The sequence below is a fragment of the Conger conger genome, chromosome 8 (assembly GCF_963514075.1).
Source record: "Conger conger chromosome 8, fConCon1.1, whole genome shotgun sequence".
NCBI classification, from domain to species: domain Eukaryota; kingdom Metazoa; phylum Chordata; class Actinopteri; order Anguilliformes; family Congridae; genus Conger; species Conger conger.
Window position 1 is genome coordinate 21,812,423 of NC_083767.1, and position 19,918 is coordinate 21,832,340.

General features: G+C 42.4%; 1 protein-coding gene across 5 annotated transcripts in view; it reads left to right on the top strand.

Annotated features, from left to right (window-relative positions):
• The window catches only part of LOC133134957 (probable phospholipid-transporting ATPase IA), a 102,956-nt gene that overhangs the window by 79,594 nt on the left and 3,444 nt on the right, over positions 1–19,918 (top strand). For all 5 annotated transcript variants that reach the window (XM_061251607.1, XM_061251605.1, XM_061251608.1 and 2 more), the window contains 7 exons: positions 6,490–6,568; positions 8,337–8,398; positions 9,496–9,552; positions 10,004–10,111; positions 16,858–16,946; positions 17,435–17,527; positions 19,384–19,475. In XM_061251607.1, coding sequence (XP_061107591.1) covers positions 6,490–6,568; positions 8,337–8,398; positions 9,496–9,552; positions 10,004–10,111; positions 16,858–16,946; positions 17,435–17,527; positions 19,384–19,475 — 580 coding nt within the window. The remainder of the gene's footprint in view (positions 1–6,489; positions 6,569–8,336; positions 8,399–9,495; positions 9,553–10,003; positions 10,112–16,857; positions 16,947–17,434; positions 17,528–19,383; positions 19,476–19,918) is intronic.

The following is a 19,918-nucleotide window of genomic DNA, read 5'->3' on the forward strand; positions in this document are numbered from 1 at the left end:
GTATGCATTGCACTGCTGCCACACAATTGGCTGATTAGATAATTGCATGAATAAGTAGGTGTAATAAAGTAAAAATGTTCCAAATAAACATTTTTTCCAGTTTGCGTATATGGCCTCACACTGACACATGCATATACTGTATTCTTGCATATATGGATATATGAATGCATTATATACATAATGTATATGCATTTTGTGTTTAGATTGATAGGTGGATAGATGGATAGATGGATCACTGTTGTTGTCATGGCATGGCAGCTCTCGGCCCCTGTTTTTAATAAAGTTGTCTCCCTGCCATAGGCATTAAGGTCACCACCAAGTGGAAATGGATTACAGGCCCCCTGTGGAATTAGAGGTCAGGGTCAACTGAGGGCCCCACCCTAAATGTCTGTATGGGGTGGGGGCGGTATGACTGTATTTGCTGTGGACACAAACATGCACACATAGCCTGTGTGTTGGGTATTGGAAGCCGGGTAATGCTGAGTACAAAGTGCTGATTGATTTTTAACCTTAGGCACTGACCCTGGATCAGCTCCAGTTTTCACAAAATTGTTGGATGTCAGGGATTAGGGTTGGGTAGGTAGAGCCTGGATCGGTTTGTGGAGGAGGAAGGTGGCATTGTGAGCAACTTGACAAAGATGTGAACTGGGTTTCATGATTTCTTTATTTCTTCCAGTGGGAGAAGGCTTTTAATTTAGGGAGAGTCAGGTTTGGATTTTGGCAGTTAGTCCCGGCTGCAGAGCTCCCGCTGCCAAGCAAAACGGAGCAGAATATTTAAAATTCCAGCCGTGACGGTGATTGAGACATAAACGTTTTGGGAAAGGGTGAATGGAAACGGACCACCTTCGCTTGTTTTTTTCATTGCCTGTTTTTACTAGCTAGTTTGGACACTCATCATATAATCCAGAGTCTTTTCACTCTGTCTCTGCCTGCTTTGTGCACTTTGTGAATGGGGGGCGGGGGGTGCTTTAATGTTTTAGACTCGCAAACTGCGTCCCCTTTCACTTTATATTATTTTCAAGGCATTGATGTCACCCTAATAAACCCAGCCAATCAGGGTGGCCCCTTCAACTGGGTTATTATACTCCTATAGTAGTTGATGGCTTTTTGTTCTTTACACCAGACTTCTATAAGCAAAGAGGGAGGAGGGGACTGCAAACACACAAGTGCATCCTTTCAGCGTTTTCTTTTTAAGCAATTAGCGAAGCCACAAAGCGCACATCTCGCTGTGTAGAGCGCAGCGGGGCTGTTTACAAAAGGGGCCCTTAGCAACCTGCTGGGAGACGAGGGGGTGCCCTTGCTTTGACAAACGATTATGAACATTTATTGGTTTCATTAGCATTCATTTTGGGAAGGAGGGGTGGTGAGAAGGATGGAGGGAAGGGGGTAGTGCTTATAGTGACCGTACATGTTTAAAAAAATCTAATCTAAGGTGCAAGATGATTTTTGGATACCATTGGAAACCCCTCATCTAAAGGCGTATTTGTGACCTGCTCTATCAAAATCGTATTGACCCCAAAACTTATTTTGAGTTTTAGAAACTAATCGAAAGAGGAAAATGTAAGTGTCAGCATTGTAACAATCCCAAAGTTATCTCTACTCCAAATATCAAGGGAGTCTCATTTCATGTTTTTGAGAAAAACGGCTTCAAAGTTTCATTGCGAGAGGCTGGGAGACTACCAACACCGGGCTAACAAAACTCTGGGACTATAACTTTTCATCTAATGTATAAACCCTTTAAAACTATTTTTACCCTGAACATTTACTCTTGACATTAAGACTTGCAGACAATGAAAGCAAATACATTAACATAGCCACGAATGCAGCTGATATGGTTGTTTGTGACTGGTGAACAAGTGACAAGCTGGCTAGCCTCTAGACAATGCGCAAGTCTGGTGTTGCTTTTACTTTGACATTTCGCGTTTAAAAGCTTAAAAACTACACTCACTGAGCACATTATTAGGAACATTTTTACTTTATTACACTTACTTATTCATGCGGTGATCTAATCAGTCAATTGTGTGGCAGCAGTGCAATCAGTGCAGTGTACAATCATGTAGATACAGGTCAGGAGCTTGACCGGTTTGACTGGTTTGAGTGTCACAGAAACTGCTGATCCGATTTTCACACACACTAGTCTCTAGAGCAGTGATACTCAGATCCCGGCCCGTGGGCCACTTCCTGCCCGTGACGCAATTTTGACCGGCCCGCCAATCTAAAAAAATAAGTAGGCCTAATAACATCTAATAACGCATCCCTCACTCGAAAACTGTAAGTCCTCCAACAAATTGGAAAATGGTAAAGCCAGCCAATACACAACAACAAATGGTCAGTAGAGGGCAGCAATATGGTTAGAGCTCTTACGCGACCTGCCGCATTTGAGTGGTAGGGTAGGCGGCGAGTAGGCTACCAACGATCAGGGCCGCGATGAGCTTGAGCAAACGACGGAAGGTTGATGCCGAAAACCGGCAGTTTCATCCGAAATGGACAGATGTGTTTGGTTTCATTTTACCATCGCACGCCAATCCTTTACCGCTGTGTTTAATTTGTCACAATATAGTGTCGGTTATCAAGGTTGCCAATATAAAGCGGCATTATGAAACTAAACATGCCAGCTTCCATACTGCATTCCCGCTCGGTAGCAGAGCCAGACAAGAAAAGTTTGCTACATTGAAATGATCGTATATCGCCTCGACAACAATACTGACGGTAGCTGCAACAGCAACCGAAAAGGCTACCGCTGCTTCACTTCGCGTGACGTGGGAGCTAGCAAAGAACTGTAAGCCATTCGTTGATGCTGAACTAGTGAAACAATGCACTTTGGGAATGGTGGAGGAATTGTATGCTGGGGAGAAAAGCAAGTCGGAAATTATCAACCGTGTGAAACAAGTCCAGCTTTCTGACTCAGCGGCGATGCGCAGGGTTGAGGTTTTATACGAGACTTGCTTTTCATCTTTGCTGTCGGATCTGAAATCTGAGGAGATGAAGTACATGTCTATTGCAGTGGACGAGTCAACGGATCAGACGGATACAGCTCAACTATCGGTATTTGTAAGGTATTTTGACGGGAAGTCTTTTAAAGAGGAGTTACTGTGCATTTTGCCTCTAGCAACTAACACAACCGGAGAGGCCATTTATGCTGCTGTTAAACAATTTTTTAATGACAATTCTTTGGACCTAAGTAAAATCAGTCTTCTCGTAACGGACGGTGGCCCATCTATGATTGGAAAGGAGAGGGGCTTTGCATCACGTTTAGCAGCAGAGTATCCCTCTGTCAATTCGCTGCATTGCATAATTCATCAGACTGTTTTGTGTGCGAAGCTGTCTGGTAAGATGAAACAGACTATGGACGTGGTAATCAAAATTGTCAACCATGTCCGTTCAACATCGAGCAGCATCGTCTTTTCAAAATGTTGCTGAAGGAGCAGGAGGCCGAATTCTCGGATCTCCTCCAGCAGAACGACGTACGGTGGCTCAGCAGGGGGCGTTCTGGAGCACTTCTTTGCACTGCGGAAAGAGGTTACTGAATTCCTTTCCCGTCAGAAATCTTCAAACCAGAGGAATTTTCCTTGTTTATGCAAGATTCCGAGTTTATTTCCCACCTGGCATTTCTCTGCGATATCACAAGCCACCTTAACAAGCTTAATCTGCAGCTGCAAGGTGCATGTGCGAGCATCGGAGACTTGTTACATAAAGTGAATGCATTTCGAGCTAATTTGGATGTATTCCTATCTGATTTAAATGACAGGAAATTGCACTTTCCTACTTTGCGCGATGTCCCTGCAAAGGCTACGGCACTGTCTGCAATGCGGTCACTGCTACAAAGTCTGATTGACAATTTCAAGTCTCGTTTTGATAGTTTCAAAATTCCGAGCGAAGCGCTCTTGTTTGTGCGCGACCCATTCGTCTCTGCCACCGGGACATTCCCTGCGCAAGCAAAGGCACTGCTGCCCACTATTGACGAGGGTGCTTTCCAGCTGGAACTGATTCAGTTACAAACCGATGATCTCCTGAAAGCAAAATTCACGGAGGAAGAGCTTGTCGCGTTTTGGGTGTGTTCTAAACAACAGTATAAAAACTGCTGCAAACTTGCTATTTACCTTTTAACAATGTTTGGTTCTACTTATATTTGCGAGTCAGGATTTTCTGTTATGAATCTGATTAAGAATAACAAGCGCAACAGACTCACTGACACGCACCTCAACCAGTGTATGCATCTCGCTCTGACATCGTACAAGCCTATGTTCAGTAAAATGGCAATGAAGATGAAATGTCACCCTTCTAACTAATCTACTGTGATCTACGCGAGATAATGCAAATTACATAGGATTGTTCTACCAACAGAGAAATATGTCACATTTTATTAATTTCATGTGATTAAGTTACAGGACAGAATAGAATTGAATAGAAAAGTCTTTTGACTTTTGATTTGTTTCTTGTAAATAATGCAAATGGCAGACATAATACTTATAAAAAGGTTGTCTTCACGAATGTAAGTTTATTTTTTATGTGTCTAATGGCTTTTGGCTAATTTGTACAAGTTATTTTATTTGTGCATTGTGCAAATTATACAGACTTGTTCTACATACTGTTACAGGAAAACATGCAGAAACATTATTAATAATTTCATTCAATAAATTTACTGGACGGAATAGAAATGCCAAAGGCCAAGCCACAAAATATGTTTTGGGTAAATAAAGCAAATGACTGACGTGAAAAAGTGTCATTAATGTTATGTAGTTCTATCAACTGCCCCCCCGCCTCTTGCCATTTTTTTTATGTGGCCCTCAAGATAAGCTATCTGAGTATCCCTGCTCTAGAGTTTACAAAGAATTGTGCAAAAAAACAACAAAAAAAATCCAGTGAGCAGAAGTTCTGCAGACAGAAACACTTTGTTAATGAGTCTAAAAATATACACTCAGTTTTGCTGGCAGGTTTAGCAGGTTTGCTGGCTTCCTGCTGTTTCAAAACATAGCTTTAGGTGGTCAAACCATGTCCAGTTGGCAGTTGGTCTGAACTGGCCAACCAGCTAAACCATGTGGAGCTGGAAGCTGGTCTGAATTTGTCAATGAGTTACCAGCTGTTTCAAAACCTAGCTTGAGCTGTTTTTTTCAGCAGGGCGTACTAATTGTGATTATCCCTGCCCGTGTCAGCTGTTAGGTGGGTGGCAGCACTCAGCACAGGGGTCCAACAGGGGGGCAGCATTGGGGGGAAGGGGGAGATGACTGGTGGTGGGGGAGGGTAGTGGCCTTTTTCATGGACTTTTTCAGCTGTGGTTTATTTTGCTAAGACGGCAGTCGGGGTCAAAAGGTCACAACAGAGAGGCCAAAGTGGCAGAGAAATCTGCAGATATGTTTTTTTTTCTTTTTTTTTCTTTTTTTTTTACTTTCCCCCTTTACCCTCACACTCCCACCCTCACCCATGATCTCTGCCACAATGAAAGAGTGGGGTGTTAGAGGCCAAGAAAAAGTGACCTCGCATAATAGCACAAGAGATCGTGGTTACAATGATAAAACTATAGGAGAAAGCACACGTTCCTCCAGACAGGGAACTAGTTCCAGTCCATGCATACCTTTTTTCACACTTCCTTAGAAACAATATTATTCGCTCGTACTTTGAGCTTAAACAGCAGTATGTTGTCAGGACTAATTTTTTCTGCCTTGTTAAACATTCATTTGTACTCAAGTATTGCTTGGCTGAGTTTGCGATTTGTCTCGGATGGCGCCTATTTTCATTTCAAAAAGATGATTTCATGATATTGCTTCAAGGTAACATGAAATTAGAGTGCCCATTTTGTCTGCAGGAAATGAAAAAAATTAGGCAGCCTAACTTTCCCTCACTGCAGCAGCCCCATGTTGTCACATACGATCAGTTTCAAATTCAAACTTATCGTAAGCTTTGTAATAAAGGGAGTGAATTGGGCTGCGGAGGTGGGATGGGGCATGAAAGTCCCCATTCATCCAAATTTTACTTCGTAACCTTTGCACTGCAGTACATCGTCCATCCCTGTTTTTCTTTGGCAGGTTACCGGTGTAATGTAAATTTTGAACTAAAGGATATTGATTTAAATGGCTTGTCCAATGTTCGCACATACAAATTCACGTGCTTGTGCACTCGCTTCACTTCGCTATAGTACAATCGGGCAGTAGTTATTTAATTATTTCTTACTTGCATAAAGCTCCTGTTTTGTTCGTTGACCTGGCAGTGAAATCTGATGAAGGCGAGAAAAGAGAAAACCATCATCTTCCCTTCTCACCCTCTTACCCTCTCCATTTCACATTTAGAAACATATGTGGAGATAATACCCCTACAACCCATCCCCCATGTCATCCTGTATACGCCAAACATTTGTCAGTGGTGAAGCTACTCACTGTGCAACCTGACAACTTAGCCGTGTGTTGAGCCCGGACAAAGGGCCATGAGGGGGTTGGAGGTTGGCGGGGTCAGGGGTCTCTGGCAGGGTTTTCTCATGGCTCCTGTCACCTGCAGGTCTTCTGGGCTCATTGTCTGAATGGCCTGTTCCACTCCATCATCCTCTTCTGGTTTCCCCTCGCAGCCTTCAAGCATGGTAAGTGGCTTCCAGAACTTTCTCGGAGGGGTCCGCACACCTTTCCCTTTTCTGCTTCAATTTTGCTCTCATGGCATACATAGAGCACTGCCGCCTCACAGCAAGGAGGTCCTGGGTTCGAATCCCCGTCGGCCGGGGCCTCTCTGTGCGGAGTTTGCATGTTCTCCCCGTGTCTGCGTGGGTTTCCTCCGGGTACTCCGGTTTCCTCCCACAGTCCAAAGACATGCACGTTAGGCTGATTGGAGAGTCTAAATTGCCCGTAGGTATGAGTGTATGAGTGTGTGAGTGAATGGTGTGTGTGCCCTGAGATAGACTGGCGACCTGTCCAGGGTGTATTCCTGCCTTTCTCCCAATGTATGCTGGGATAGGCTCCAGCCCCCCTGCGACCCTGATCAGGATAAGCGGGTTCAGATAATGGATGGATGGATGGATGGATGGCATACATAGGACACACACCTTGCATGCTTTGCCTCACATTTATTAGTGATGTACAATAAGTACATACCAAAGACCATAACCATAACTACAGAATACGATTCACATAAAGTGTACATAAGTTGTCTACAGCCACTAACATAATATCTAGTTCACATGGTAAATGTAGGTTGTCAGTAGGTGTGGTATAACAGACTATAAAAAAGGAAATTATAGAATGCTGTAGAGAGGCAGACAGCACAGCAAAATTAGTGAAGAGGGAAAAAAATAATAATAATTATGGTAAGAAGAGAGGGGCACCATCAACGACATCACAAACTGCAAGCCAAACTGGTCTGTCAGTGACTGACATCCACAGGCAGAAACCTCTTGTCCCATAGAACTGTCACACCACAGTGAACTTGTAGTGGTGAAAGGAATTGTTATTTTTTTCAAGTTAATTTTCTTTCAAGATGGTCAAATTGTGTTAGCAAGCATGCCAGTGTGTTCTTTGGAACCAAGTTTATCATTCTGGCCAGTGAATCGACATCTTGGAGACTGAATGAATGAAAGACAGCAGCTAATGCCAGGCATTTTTGTTTATTTTCATTTCAACTCATTTTGGTTTTCAGTTTTTATTCAGCCAGGCTGTTTCATAATTGTTGTACGAGACAGTGGGACAGCGCTCTGTGAGCGAATTGGAAATAATAAGCACCAAATTAGTGGCGTCTCGCTGAGTTGGGCCATGTTAAGTCTGGGGACGTGTCCCAACAATCCCTCTGTGAAGGAGCTCTCTCTCGCTCTCTCTCCCTTTCAGAGATGACAGGTCTTCAATGACAGGACTTGGTATATTAGGATTACTGTTACACTGCTCATGAGTGCTAAAAGCTAAGCTGGGACACCTGTACATACAGTTCCAGGAGCAGGACTGGGAACAGTGCCTTACACCAGCTGCTGTTCAAAATTCCAGGCTTAGTTTCTCTGGCTTTTGACCCTCTTCCTGTGTCTGATCCTGGATCTCGCTCATACTTAATTCTAACAAACATCTGTAATCAATAACCTGCTTCGTAAAACGAGGGATATTTTCGTAGATGGGACTAAGCTCCTACGTTGATCTCTTTGTACGTCTTTTTCTTTCAGCCCCACTTTTTCTTTCTTGTACATTATTCTCTCTCTCCTATCTCCCTCCCTCCATCCCTCACACCCTGAATATGCAGATACGTTTTTATCGTCATTACCATTTCTCAATGCAAAGCTTCCTCAAGAATCAATTTCAATAGTGGGAACGGGTTGGTTGAGAGGTATTCACACACCCCCACCCTTTCAAAGGATTGAAAGTTGATTTATTTTGCAGACACAGTCTTTGGAAGCGGCAAGACCCCAGACTACCTTCTCCTCGGGAACATGGTCTACACAGTAAGTTTTTTTTCTGGAATGGTTATAAGTTCAAATACCTTTGCCGAGGTTTTATTGGCCTTTGCACATCAGTCTCTGTGAGCCATTATTGGCTTTCCTGAAGTCATTTTTCCATGCCTAATGTAAAACTAATTTCTACTTATGGAAAACCTGCAGAAAAGTGAAAATAGTTACATCACCCTGCTTTTTGCTGCAGGCGTCTGACTGTTAAGATCATTTCATTCAAATGCAATGAGTTGTAGCTGGAGGCCTGCTTTTACTGTCCGTCCAAGACAGTGACATTATAAATGTGCTAATTTACAGACCTTTTGAATTGCCTTTTCTGCTCAGATGGTTTTCAACATCTTGAGCCAGGGCAATGAGGCCCCCAAAAGGTGCAAGCCACCAGCACACACTGGTACCAGGTTCAAGTCTGATCCAGGCTAGAAAATGAAAAGGCAATCTAAAATAAGTGATAAAAACAAAAGTTAACTTGAAGGGTTTAGAATAAGTAAAATCCCTGGAACAATCTTTACTTCGTTGCATGCCAGCTACCAATACCAATTACCAATCAACCACATCAGCACCATTGACTTGGCATTTGCTATGGAAAACTAGTATATCGATGATTCTGTGAACCTGTTTTCCAACAGAACTGTAGAAAAAATTAAGATGTTCAATCATATTCATGTTAAAGGCCCATCCACACCCAGAACAATAACTATAGCAATAACTATGAATATGTTTTAAATATAAAAATTGTTCTAACTGAAGTGGAACAACAATGACAGTGACAAACAATATCATTGGGATCACTTACTGGGGCATTTTTCCAGCTGACAACCAATCAAAATCCTACCAAATTTACAGGGTGTCACATGACATAAATGGCAGATGACATAGCTGAGAGACTATTTACAGAGCGTTATCGTTCTGCAGTGTGGACGCTCACATCATTATCGTTAGTTATATATATATATATATATATATATATATATATATATATATATATATATATATTTGAAGGGCCCACAGAATTTGCATCAATTCTGGGAGGCAAAGCATTTCATGAATTTAATGACAATTTAATTGCTTATCTTTTTTTTTGTCCTCCCCAGTTTGTGGTGATCACTGTGTGTCTCAAAGCTGGTCTGGAGACTTCTTCCTGGACTATGGTAGGTTTTCATGGCATGTTATTTTTACTATTTCATAAATTAGTGTTAAACTGGGGCAATAAAAAGGGATGGCAGCAGGTTGTCTTGGTTGGCTCAGTTGCACAAGGCAACAGCAATCGAGCACAGATTCCAAAACAAGCATTTGACCCAGGTCTGGAAGGCAGTATTTCAGCATGCCACTTGAGCATTCTTGTCAGTGCTGCCATCCTCATCCCTTTTTCCTTTAACTCCCATTTCCTGAAGAGGATAGATGTCACTGTGACATTACAGTTATGCTATCCAGTGAGGTGTAGTGAAGATATGATGATACTGCAATGCAGTCATGCTGAACTGATGTTTCAATGATGCTGCTGGTATATTATAATGCTGAACTGTTGTTTCAGTGATGCTACAGGTATATTATAATGCAGAACTCCACTGGCTCCTTTGCTTCCCTTCTATCTCCCCACAGTTCAGTCACATTGCCATTTGGGGCAGTATCAGCCTGTGGGTGGTGTTTTTCTGGATCTACTCCTCGCTGTGGCCCCTCATCACCCTGGCCCCGGACATGTCCGGACAGGTAGGAGAAACACCCCCCACCCCCTCAATCAACATCTTCAAGGGCTCGTGGGAAACTAACCCCAACCCCAATAGTATCTCTGAGGGCTCATTGCAAAGAAACCCCGTTTCATGGGAAACAAAACCCAGCCAAATAATGTCTGTGAGGACTTGTTTCTTACCTTGTGATTGACATTCAAGGTAAGAAACACTTTTGACCACCATTGAAAAGACATGTAGCATTAAAGAGCAGTGATTCACTTTGTGACCACCAGTGAATAGCAATGTTTCATATTGTGACCAGCATTGCATGGCAGTGTTTCACATTGTGACCAGCATTGAGGAGCAGTGATTCACATTGTGACCAGCATTGCACAGTAGCGTTTTACATTGTGACCAGCATTGCACAGTAGCGTTTTACATTGTGACCAGCATTGAGGAGCAGTGTTTCACATTGTGACCAGCATTGAGGAGCAGTGATTCACATTGTGACCAGAATTGCACAGCAATGTTTCACATTGTGACCAGCATTGCACAGCAGTGTTTCACATTGTGACCAGCATTGAGGAGCAGTGTTTCACATTGTGACCAGCATTGAGGAGCAGTCATTCACATTCTGACCAATGATAAGGAACAGTGTCTCAGTGTCTCCAAACAGAATCAAAATTGACAGCAGTCTTATGTTGTGTCTCTATTTGCCATTGCATAACTGGACCTCCGTCAGGCCTGCTTCTTTAAATGAAATGAGAGATCTTTGTCCACTGCAGTGTATCCTGGACGAGCCGGTACAACAGAGGCGGGGAAATGCAGCCAACGGGTAACATTTTGCACATTGAATGGCCATACACTCACTGAGGACTTTTTGTTCCTTTTTTGCGGCTTTCAAGCTGTCGAGAAACAACTCACTCATAAGTAGACAGATTGACTGATCCCAAATGTAACTTTCCTCTGCTACCAGATGTTGAAAAGCCTAAAAAGGGGTCCGCTTAAGTATTCACAGCCCCTGAAATGTGTCTGTTCCTGTTTCTGTGTGTCTCACTGACAACATTGTCAGTTTAGCAGCCATTAAGACAAATAGCCAAAGCTTGTAATATTAAAGTAACAGGCCAGTCTCAGGCCATAAATATATAATATGCTTAGGCTCGCTAAACGTCAGTCCGTGTAAATGTTTTGGCTGACATTACATTTGAAATATTGCAAGCACCCCACCCACGGACACAGGGATACGGAGTGGTGTCTCGTTTGAGATGAAGGACAGGACTTCCCATCGCCTCGGGGCTGTTGCCCGCCAGCTCTCCAGTTGCTGTAGACGGACCGACGAGCCACTCGATCCCTGGCACCTGCTGTTTTCCCTGCCTCCTCCCTGGCTCCTTCCAGGGCCGCTCGCAGACACATTCATTATCACGCAGTGCACAGTGGATTCCTGACGCTCTCCAAATTCACAGCATCGCCGTTACTGCGACTGAAAGGGATGTAAATAGTGAGTGAGGGGAAGGAGAAAGCGGTCAAATAAAATTTCTTGCGATTTATGGAAAAGAATAGACGTTTTTTTTTTTTTTAATTCCCAGTCGGTGACACAGATTAAAACTTCTGAAATCGATTCCTCGCCCACCCATTCTTTGCACATGTTTCCAATACATTACACTGTTACACAAAAAAATACAGTGTGAACCATAACTGTAAGCTGTACTACTATTTGCCTCAACAGTACTTTTTCACAAACTGTTATATCAGTATAATTGAAATGTACTTTCAGTAATATTCAACTGGGATTTTTGTATGGAACAGCACAGGGTGCTTGGCAATCATGCTAGTGTCCCCTGCCATCTTTTTCTTGCTGTTACCCCCAAACCCTCGGGCACCAGGAAACCGCCAGGAGGAAAAGGAAAAGGTACTGCTATCAATTTAAAGGGAATGTTTTGTGTGATTACACACTGGGCCTGAATTACTTTTACATTCTTTTAAAATTCCCATGGTGTTTTATTGGTACAGTCTATCAACTCTGCACCCAAGCTCCCAAATCCATAATGTTGGAAGGCTTGAAATTTACAAGAGCCTGCCTGCTGTCCCAAAGCCACCGAGTTGGCTCAGACCATGTTTTTGGAGATTTGTGGGTCTGTTTGAGCTAGAGAGGGAATGCCAGGTGGCTTCATCAGTGTACTGCTGTATAAGGTCTTTTTAGACCACAGCAGAACGTTGTTACTAAGGACAAGGTCAAAGAATAACTTTTGACAGGTTAAGGTTATTTTCACATAGGGGTGGGAGGTTTACACATTTTGGGTGCTGCACACATTTAGCAGCCAGAGAACATCAGAATGAGAACATCTCATTCAGGACAAGGGGCTCTCACAGGGGATCTTGGGCAGGGGATGGGCATTCCATGCAACCTCTCGTAAAACCAAGTAATGCATTCATTTGATACCCCCTGTTTTTCCCCCCTCTGTCTGAAATGTCTCCTAAGCGCTCAGACGGGACAGAATGAGTAAAACAACCGTTTTGGGCTGAAGCCACAAATCTCCCCAACTCAGTATAGGGGCTCAATTTTCATTTTTTTTTGCCTTCCCAACTAGAAACATAAAATGTACAGGGACACGGGTGATATAGAAACAGTCTGCCAGTGGGGAGGGGTGGGACGGATTAGGGGTGTGGGGGGGTGTGGGGTGACTTGGCTTCTCGGTACCGTTTGTTTGGAAAATGTTGCAAGAATGGACCGGGCTGTGGATGAATAGCTGGTGCCTGATTGTTCGTCTTCTCCTCATTTTTACCATCACAATGGTCTGAACATTCCAGCTCTTACATCACCACTCCTGTACCGTTCCAGCAGCCAAGCATGACCAGCTGCCCACCAATACTAGCCCTCTCTCATTACGGCCTGCCTTGTCAATCACCGGTGGACAGCGTTAGACCGTTGTCATCGACACATTCACTCACAGAGAGACTGTGTTAGTTAATGGGAGGAATTCCTTTGCATTTAGTTCATATTAACAGGATGAAATGGTTTCTTGTTTTGCTTGCGGTTGTATTTTTCCCATAGTGCGAGTTCTCATATGGGTCATCAGTGTTTTAATTTTGTACCAGGTCGACTAGTGCACAGTGGGCTCCAGAATTATTGCCACCTTTGAGAAATATGCACAAAAAGTGCTGTAAACTAAAAAGTAATATTATTTACTTGAACTTTATTTTCCAGCATGTGTAAAGTAGTGCCCATTATTCAGTAGAATCAACCAAAGTCTTAAATTTTTCAAATTATAATTATTTTCCCAAAAAAACAGGTTCCACAATTATTGCCGCCCCTGTTTTAATACTTTTTACAAAGATGACAGCCATGAGACTTTTTCTATAATTTGTGATAAGGTTAGAAAACACTTTTGGAGGGATTTTATATCCATGGGATACCCCCCTCTTCAGTTCAGACCACAGGTTTTTCCATGGGATTTAAGATTTTGATGGATGTTTGGAGTCATTGTCCTGCTGCACAAGCTACCTATGATCAAACAAAGGTAACCAGATTTCTGCAAGGATTTCCTGGTACTTTGTGGAATGAATTGTGCCATTGATCTTAAATAGTGGCCCTGGACCACTGGCAGCAACACATCATCAAATCTTCACTTCTTGTATGCATTCCTTTTTGCCACCAAACTTGTTGATGGTGTGTATATCGCCAATTTTGGTGTCATCTGATCATAGCACTCTCTTTCAGTGATAATTCCAATTATGGTGTGGCAAACTCAAGATGCTTGGTTTTTGTTTATTGTGCTTAGTAAGGGCTGTCTTAATGCCACCCTTCCAAATAGTTTGCTGATATGGTGGAATATTTCTCCCTTTTTATGAAGGACGCCAATAATTCCAGATCCCCCGTAGACTGTCCCATTACAAGACATTAATCGAAGGAAAATTTGTTGAATGAAATTTCAAATGGAGAAAAATGCTTTAAAGGATAGTAAAAGCTAATGGATATTTATTCTCTGTTTGCAAACTTGGGTGGGCTTCAGTCAGTCTAAACACTGCACAGCGTCTTTTGGAACTATTTGTGACGGTAAACTTATGGTGATGTGCCAGTACTGAAAGAGGGTAACGCAAGATTACTTCAGAGGGGCAATCTTCATTCAGAGTACAATTTCAGCTAAAATTGTCACCTGATCTTGACTTGTTTCAACAGAAATCTTTTCATTTCACCATCTTAACTGTTCTTTCTCTTCCACTCTAATCCCCTATATGTTTGCGATGTGTTGTGGGATAAACTAAGCAGAAGAGTGGCCGGATATGGCAAACTCTACCTACTCCTTCAAAGCCATAATGCACTGCTCTATACAAGCATTAGGACTGAAAAATTAATCATGCATGTCATTGTACGTGAATGTGTGGGTGTACACTGGTTAGTTAGGTTGTCCAAATCCCTGTTAAAGACAAATAAAAGATCAAAATCACAGATAATTGAACTGAGTTAACGGATTTGCTACGCCTTGAGGCTTTTAAACCTTTGTCTCCCCATATGGAATGTGGTATTTATATTTGAAATACACGATTTTTTCAGTGTAACAGTGTGTGATTGTTTTTAAGGTCACCTTTCCTCAAACATAGTGTGGGGCTCTCTGATTTAAAAATAAATTCTGGGCTGGCTTTTTTTTCCAATGAACTATAATTGTATTTTTAGAATGAGTTGTCTGTGTTTATTTTTATGGGGATCTTATACCCTTGTAGTTATGTTTGATGAGAGTAAAAAAAATGGTGTGTTGCAGTGGAAAATGGCATTCAAAGAAAGGAAAGGAAAGTAAATTGAAAGGAAAACCACATTTTCCATGCGGGTCTGTCTCCCATCCCGTTGGGAAAGCACATCGCCTCTGGTCGTTATCATACTGTAACTTTCCAGTTGTTTACGTTGCTTTAACCTCCTTCATTCATTCATTCATTCATGTGTAATGTGTATAAAAAAAGGAAAAAGGAATCCCTTCAGATTTTCAGCCAGGCTGTTCCCACTCCAGATGTTCTGTGTTTTTGCAGGCTTTCAAAGTCAATTTGCTCATAATGACGGACAGATTATCCCATTTGCCTTTAATATCCCAACACCTTTGACATTGATCCGTGTGCATGTGACACGGGGCTGCGTTTTGAGGGGCGGTGTCAAGGCCCCTGTGCAGCACAAACGCATACCACCCTCCCCCAGTTTCACATTACGCTTTACAGGGAGAACTTTGTCTGCGACCCCCAAGTTTAAACAAGCGGCGCAAGCATGTTCGGCAATTTAGGAAAGCAGGATGTATTCCACTCTTTGACATTTAATGACAGATGCTTTCAGTGCAGCAGGGCCAATCCAAACACGACTGGCGAAGACCACCGCTCTTGACGTCCCATCACAGAGAATCCCTTTTAAAGGAATTCACCAACATTTTGGGAAATATACCTTTTTTCCCCAACTTGCCCAGATTTGACGAGATGTTCGATTTAATTTTAATTTCTGTGCTTTCGCTGGATGGTTTCCATGTTAGCATAACGTGTTAGCTTAGCATACAGACTTGAAGCCTATAGGAGTCAGTAGCCTATCTCCTCCTTCAAAGTGAAGAAATACACCTTACAGCAACTCTGAAGCTGTCTTATTTACGCAAGGTATCGTGTATTTGAATAACATGCAGAAAAACATTTTAAAAAACGAGGGAAGTTTTCGGAGTAATTAGACGGTTGGAACTATAACCTCTGAACACACATGTGTCCTTTGTCAACACACATGTATGAATTATATATGTTACATAACATTTATTCCTACAGTGAGGATAGAAGTGATTTGTGGCTGACACTATCATTGCGTGACTGCGAATGCACAGTGGTTAGCCATGACTTTGTTTAACTGGTCAATTACTTTTGGACAAATATGAATAATTATGTTGGCTATATATCTGCTTCTACGCTTTTATCCAGAACGACATACAGTATGGCTCTATGAATGAGATTATAGTAATACACACTCTTTACTGCCGGATCTATCAATTAATCACACTAGTTTAAAAACGGTATGCAACGTACTGACACAGTTTGTGGGCAAGCTATATTGAAAGAGTGATATAAGATATATGGTACCAAATGGGACACAGTGGACATGTTGGAAATGCTTTACCAAGCAAGCTTTACAAAAGAGTAAAATAAGTATATTGCCTCTGACATTAAGAAGCAAAATTGCCAATAACACTTGGGTGGGGGGGGGGCTGGCAGGATGGTGTGCAGAGTTGGGATGAAGGTCCTCCCCCTGCCAAAGCTCATCACACAGATGGCATTGTGGGACTCTCACCGTTGGCCCAAGGTGAAAGAACTGGATGGTTTTAACCGAGCTCATACTGCTATTATCAGCACCCTGATATCACATAACAATGCAAGAGCTTAAGTGCTCCATATCTCCTCCAGCAAAAGCCAATGGTACCACACAGCTGCCTGTAACAGTAGATGCTTCTGTGAAACTGTAGTGGGAATGGGCCTGTTCAAGCTCCCATTATAGAACTTCTTTCTCACTGGATTGTGTGGCAGACCAGATTTTATGAATTGTGAACCCACAGGTTTGTCCTAAGGTTTCATCATAACATGCTCTCACTGGCTCCTCTTGTCTTAGTTTCTTACTAACATTAAATGCATCTTTTATATGAACTATTCCTTTCGTCTGAAAGGAGCTAGTGGTCTAAATGGTAAGCTGGTACATATTGTACCGTTTAATTTTGAGAATTTCAGATGGCTATGTGTGAGAAATAAATATTAATTGTGTGTGTGTGTGTGTGTGTTTTGCAGGCGAACATGATGTTTAGTTCTGGGGTGTTCTGGATGGGCCTGATCTTCATTCCCATCACCTCCCTCATCTTCGAAGTTGCCTACAAAGTGTGAGTCTATCCAGCACACCCCTCACTCCCTCTCTGTCAATCTCTGGGGGCTGTGAATATGGCTGGGTATCGATAGGTGGGGGGTTAGGGTAGGGGTCTCCCTCTCTTGTCTCTGGGGGCTGTGAATATGGCTGGGTAACGATAGGTGGGGGGTTAGGGTAGGGGTTTGATATATATAGGGCTTGATATAGGGCTGAGTTTGTGGTTAGGTGTTCAGCTGACAGCGGAATTAGGTTTAGGGTTAGATGTAGGCTTAAGTATGGGGTTGGCTGTTGTGGCTTAATCTCATATCACTGAGACCTTTTTTGGGAAGGCAGAAAAACTCACAATCCTCGAGGGCTGAAAACTTCTGGTTTTCTTTACCTGGGAGTCTGGTGTGAAGACGGTCTGTTCAATCAGTAGCACCAATTACCCAGGAGAAAATAAATCCAGTGCTGGATTTGAGGGCCAGAGCTGATGATCCCGACCTTACATCCTGCCTTCCGCAGGATGAAGAAGGTGTTCTTCAAGACCCTGGTGGATGAGGTGCAGGAGCTAGAGGCTTTGTCCAAGGACCCTGGAGCAGTGGTTCATGGGAAAAGGTACACACCTCATTTATGTCAAATTATTTATACACATTGATAGGCCATCCGTTTGGTCTCCACCCCAATGTATGAAAATGCACTACAAAGCAAGTTGATTCAAAACTTTGATGAAGATGATAGAAGGTTGCAAAAAATAATACAGGCAAACAGCTGTGTGGTTATTTTATTATTTATCCCTGATACCGTTGATTAGAAAAAAAGATCAAATTTGTGTCCAAAATTATATTAATCACAATGAATCTCATGTCTTATACTTCCTTGAAATAAAAGAACATCATGTAAAACATTTACAGTACATTCTACTTCTTAATTCATATTAATCTCAGTTTGGGGGCTGTATTGTAAAAATGAGGTAACATGCATGCCCCAAGAAGCAAGGTGAGGGTTTTTTCATATTCACATGACAGGTGACGGTTACAAACAAATAAAGATAAACTTCCCACAATTTGGTCAGTAATGAAGACCACTGAATAATTAGACCACTGAACCAATGGAACAGAGGTAAACTTGCCTGATTGAGGCTGTTGGGACATCTTGCCCCAATGCACAGTGACAGTGAGCCAAAGAATTCCAGGACCACTGTGTACATCTTCAGTGGTTCCACCTCCATGTCAACAGTTTTTTGGGATGATCAATAAAAATACAGTATGCATCAGCACTGAAACTTTAATTTGAACTGGTGTTATGGTCAGAAGAGATCAACCACATACCAGTGGGTGGAAGACGGCCACACATGTAGGAAAGATTATATCTACAGTGACATATGGTGGCCATAGTTTACATTACTAGCAATTTTTATGTCACTGTCTATGGGGTTGAACCTACCTGAAACAATAACACAAGGCTTTGAGCAGTAGTAAAATGGCAGTGGCAAGAAACACCACTAAAATTGTTCAACCTATATTGCATTAGGAGGGCAGAAGAAAATTGAGCTGGGTCTGGTAATGGACCTGGTGTCACTTTAAAGAGCATGGGTCTGTCTCCAGGAAAAATGTTTAACTTCCGTAATTTGAGGAAGCTATTGGGTATTTGCTTTTGGTATTACTTGCTTGTCTATATTCCCCCCACCAGAGGAACCTGTGACATGCATATGCTATACCCTGAGAGGTGCTTTTGTTTCTTGACAGGGATACAAATATCCAAGATGTGAGAGTGGAGGGTATTTGTTCCTGTCAAATAAATAATATAAACTGAACAGAATGGGGCTACTCCCTCCAGTCGCTGGTCCACTTACATGTCCCTATATCCGTAGATGCTTACCTTTTTTGTGTAGAGTTAAATGTTGAAATCTTTCAGTTATAGACTGTGTATTTGTTAATTTTGTCCACTCCAGATGAATAATTTATCCTGTTTAATACGATTATTAGACCCATTCTTAAATGTGGATTTCATAGGATAACAGGATAATTTGTCATGCAATATAGGCCTGTACACCAGCTTGTTAATGCAAATATTTAATCAGCCAATCATGTGGCAGCAACTAAATGCATAAAAGCATGCGTAGATGGTCAAGGGGTTTGTTGTTGTTCAGACCAAATGTCAGAATGGGGAAGAAATGTGATCTAAGTGACTTTGACCTTGGAATGATTGTTGGTGCCAAATCAGAAACTGCTGATCTCCTGGGATTTTCACACTCAACAGTTTCTAGAGTTTCCAGAGAATGGTGCGAAAAACAAAAAATCATCAGTCCTGTGAGCAAATATGCATGGTTAATGAGAGAGCAGCTACCTTACCTGTACTGCTGTCTCGGCTGTAGGTTTAGGAAACTGCATTGCCTCGGCTCTGGGTGGGGGGCACGTGTGATATATATGGATAACTGTGTCCGACTGACGTTTGTCTGCATGTCTCCACAGCTTGACTGAGAGAGCTCAGCTCCTGAAGAATGTCTTCAAGAAGAACACTGTTGCCATGTACCGCTCAGAGTCGATGCAGCTGAACATACTCCGTAAGTTTGTCGCACACTCGCACTTATGCGCACCTTCATATTCATTTACAGATGCATACTACATATGCATACACACACACACACACACACACACACACACACACACACACAAGAAGAGCACAGATATTACATTCGGAATTTGGCAGACGCTCTCATCCGAAGAGACGTACACAAGGTGCATACCCATAACCAGGGACAAGTGCGCTGAAAGACACTAGAGGGAGGTACAGTTCCAACTGTTAGGAATGACAACAAAGATAAGAACAAGTAAAGACAAGACAAGTAAGTAAATATTTGCGCATAGATATTCTAGCTCTTGTCAGGGGAGAACTAGATTTAAGAGCTGAATTGTGTACCACTGAGCTTGGTGCAAACAAGAAGCAGATGCAAGCACTAGCAAAAACATATCAGATCATCCTAAGGTTATGTCTCTGGCCGCAACA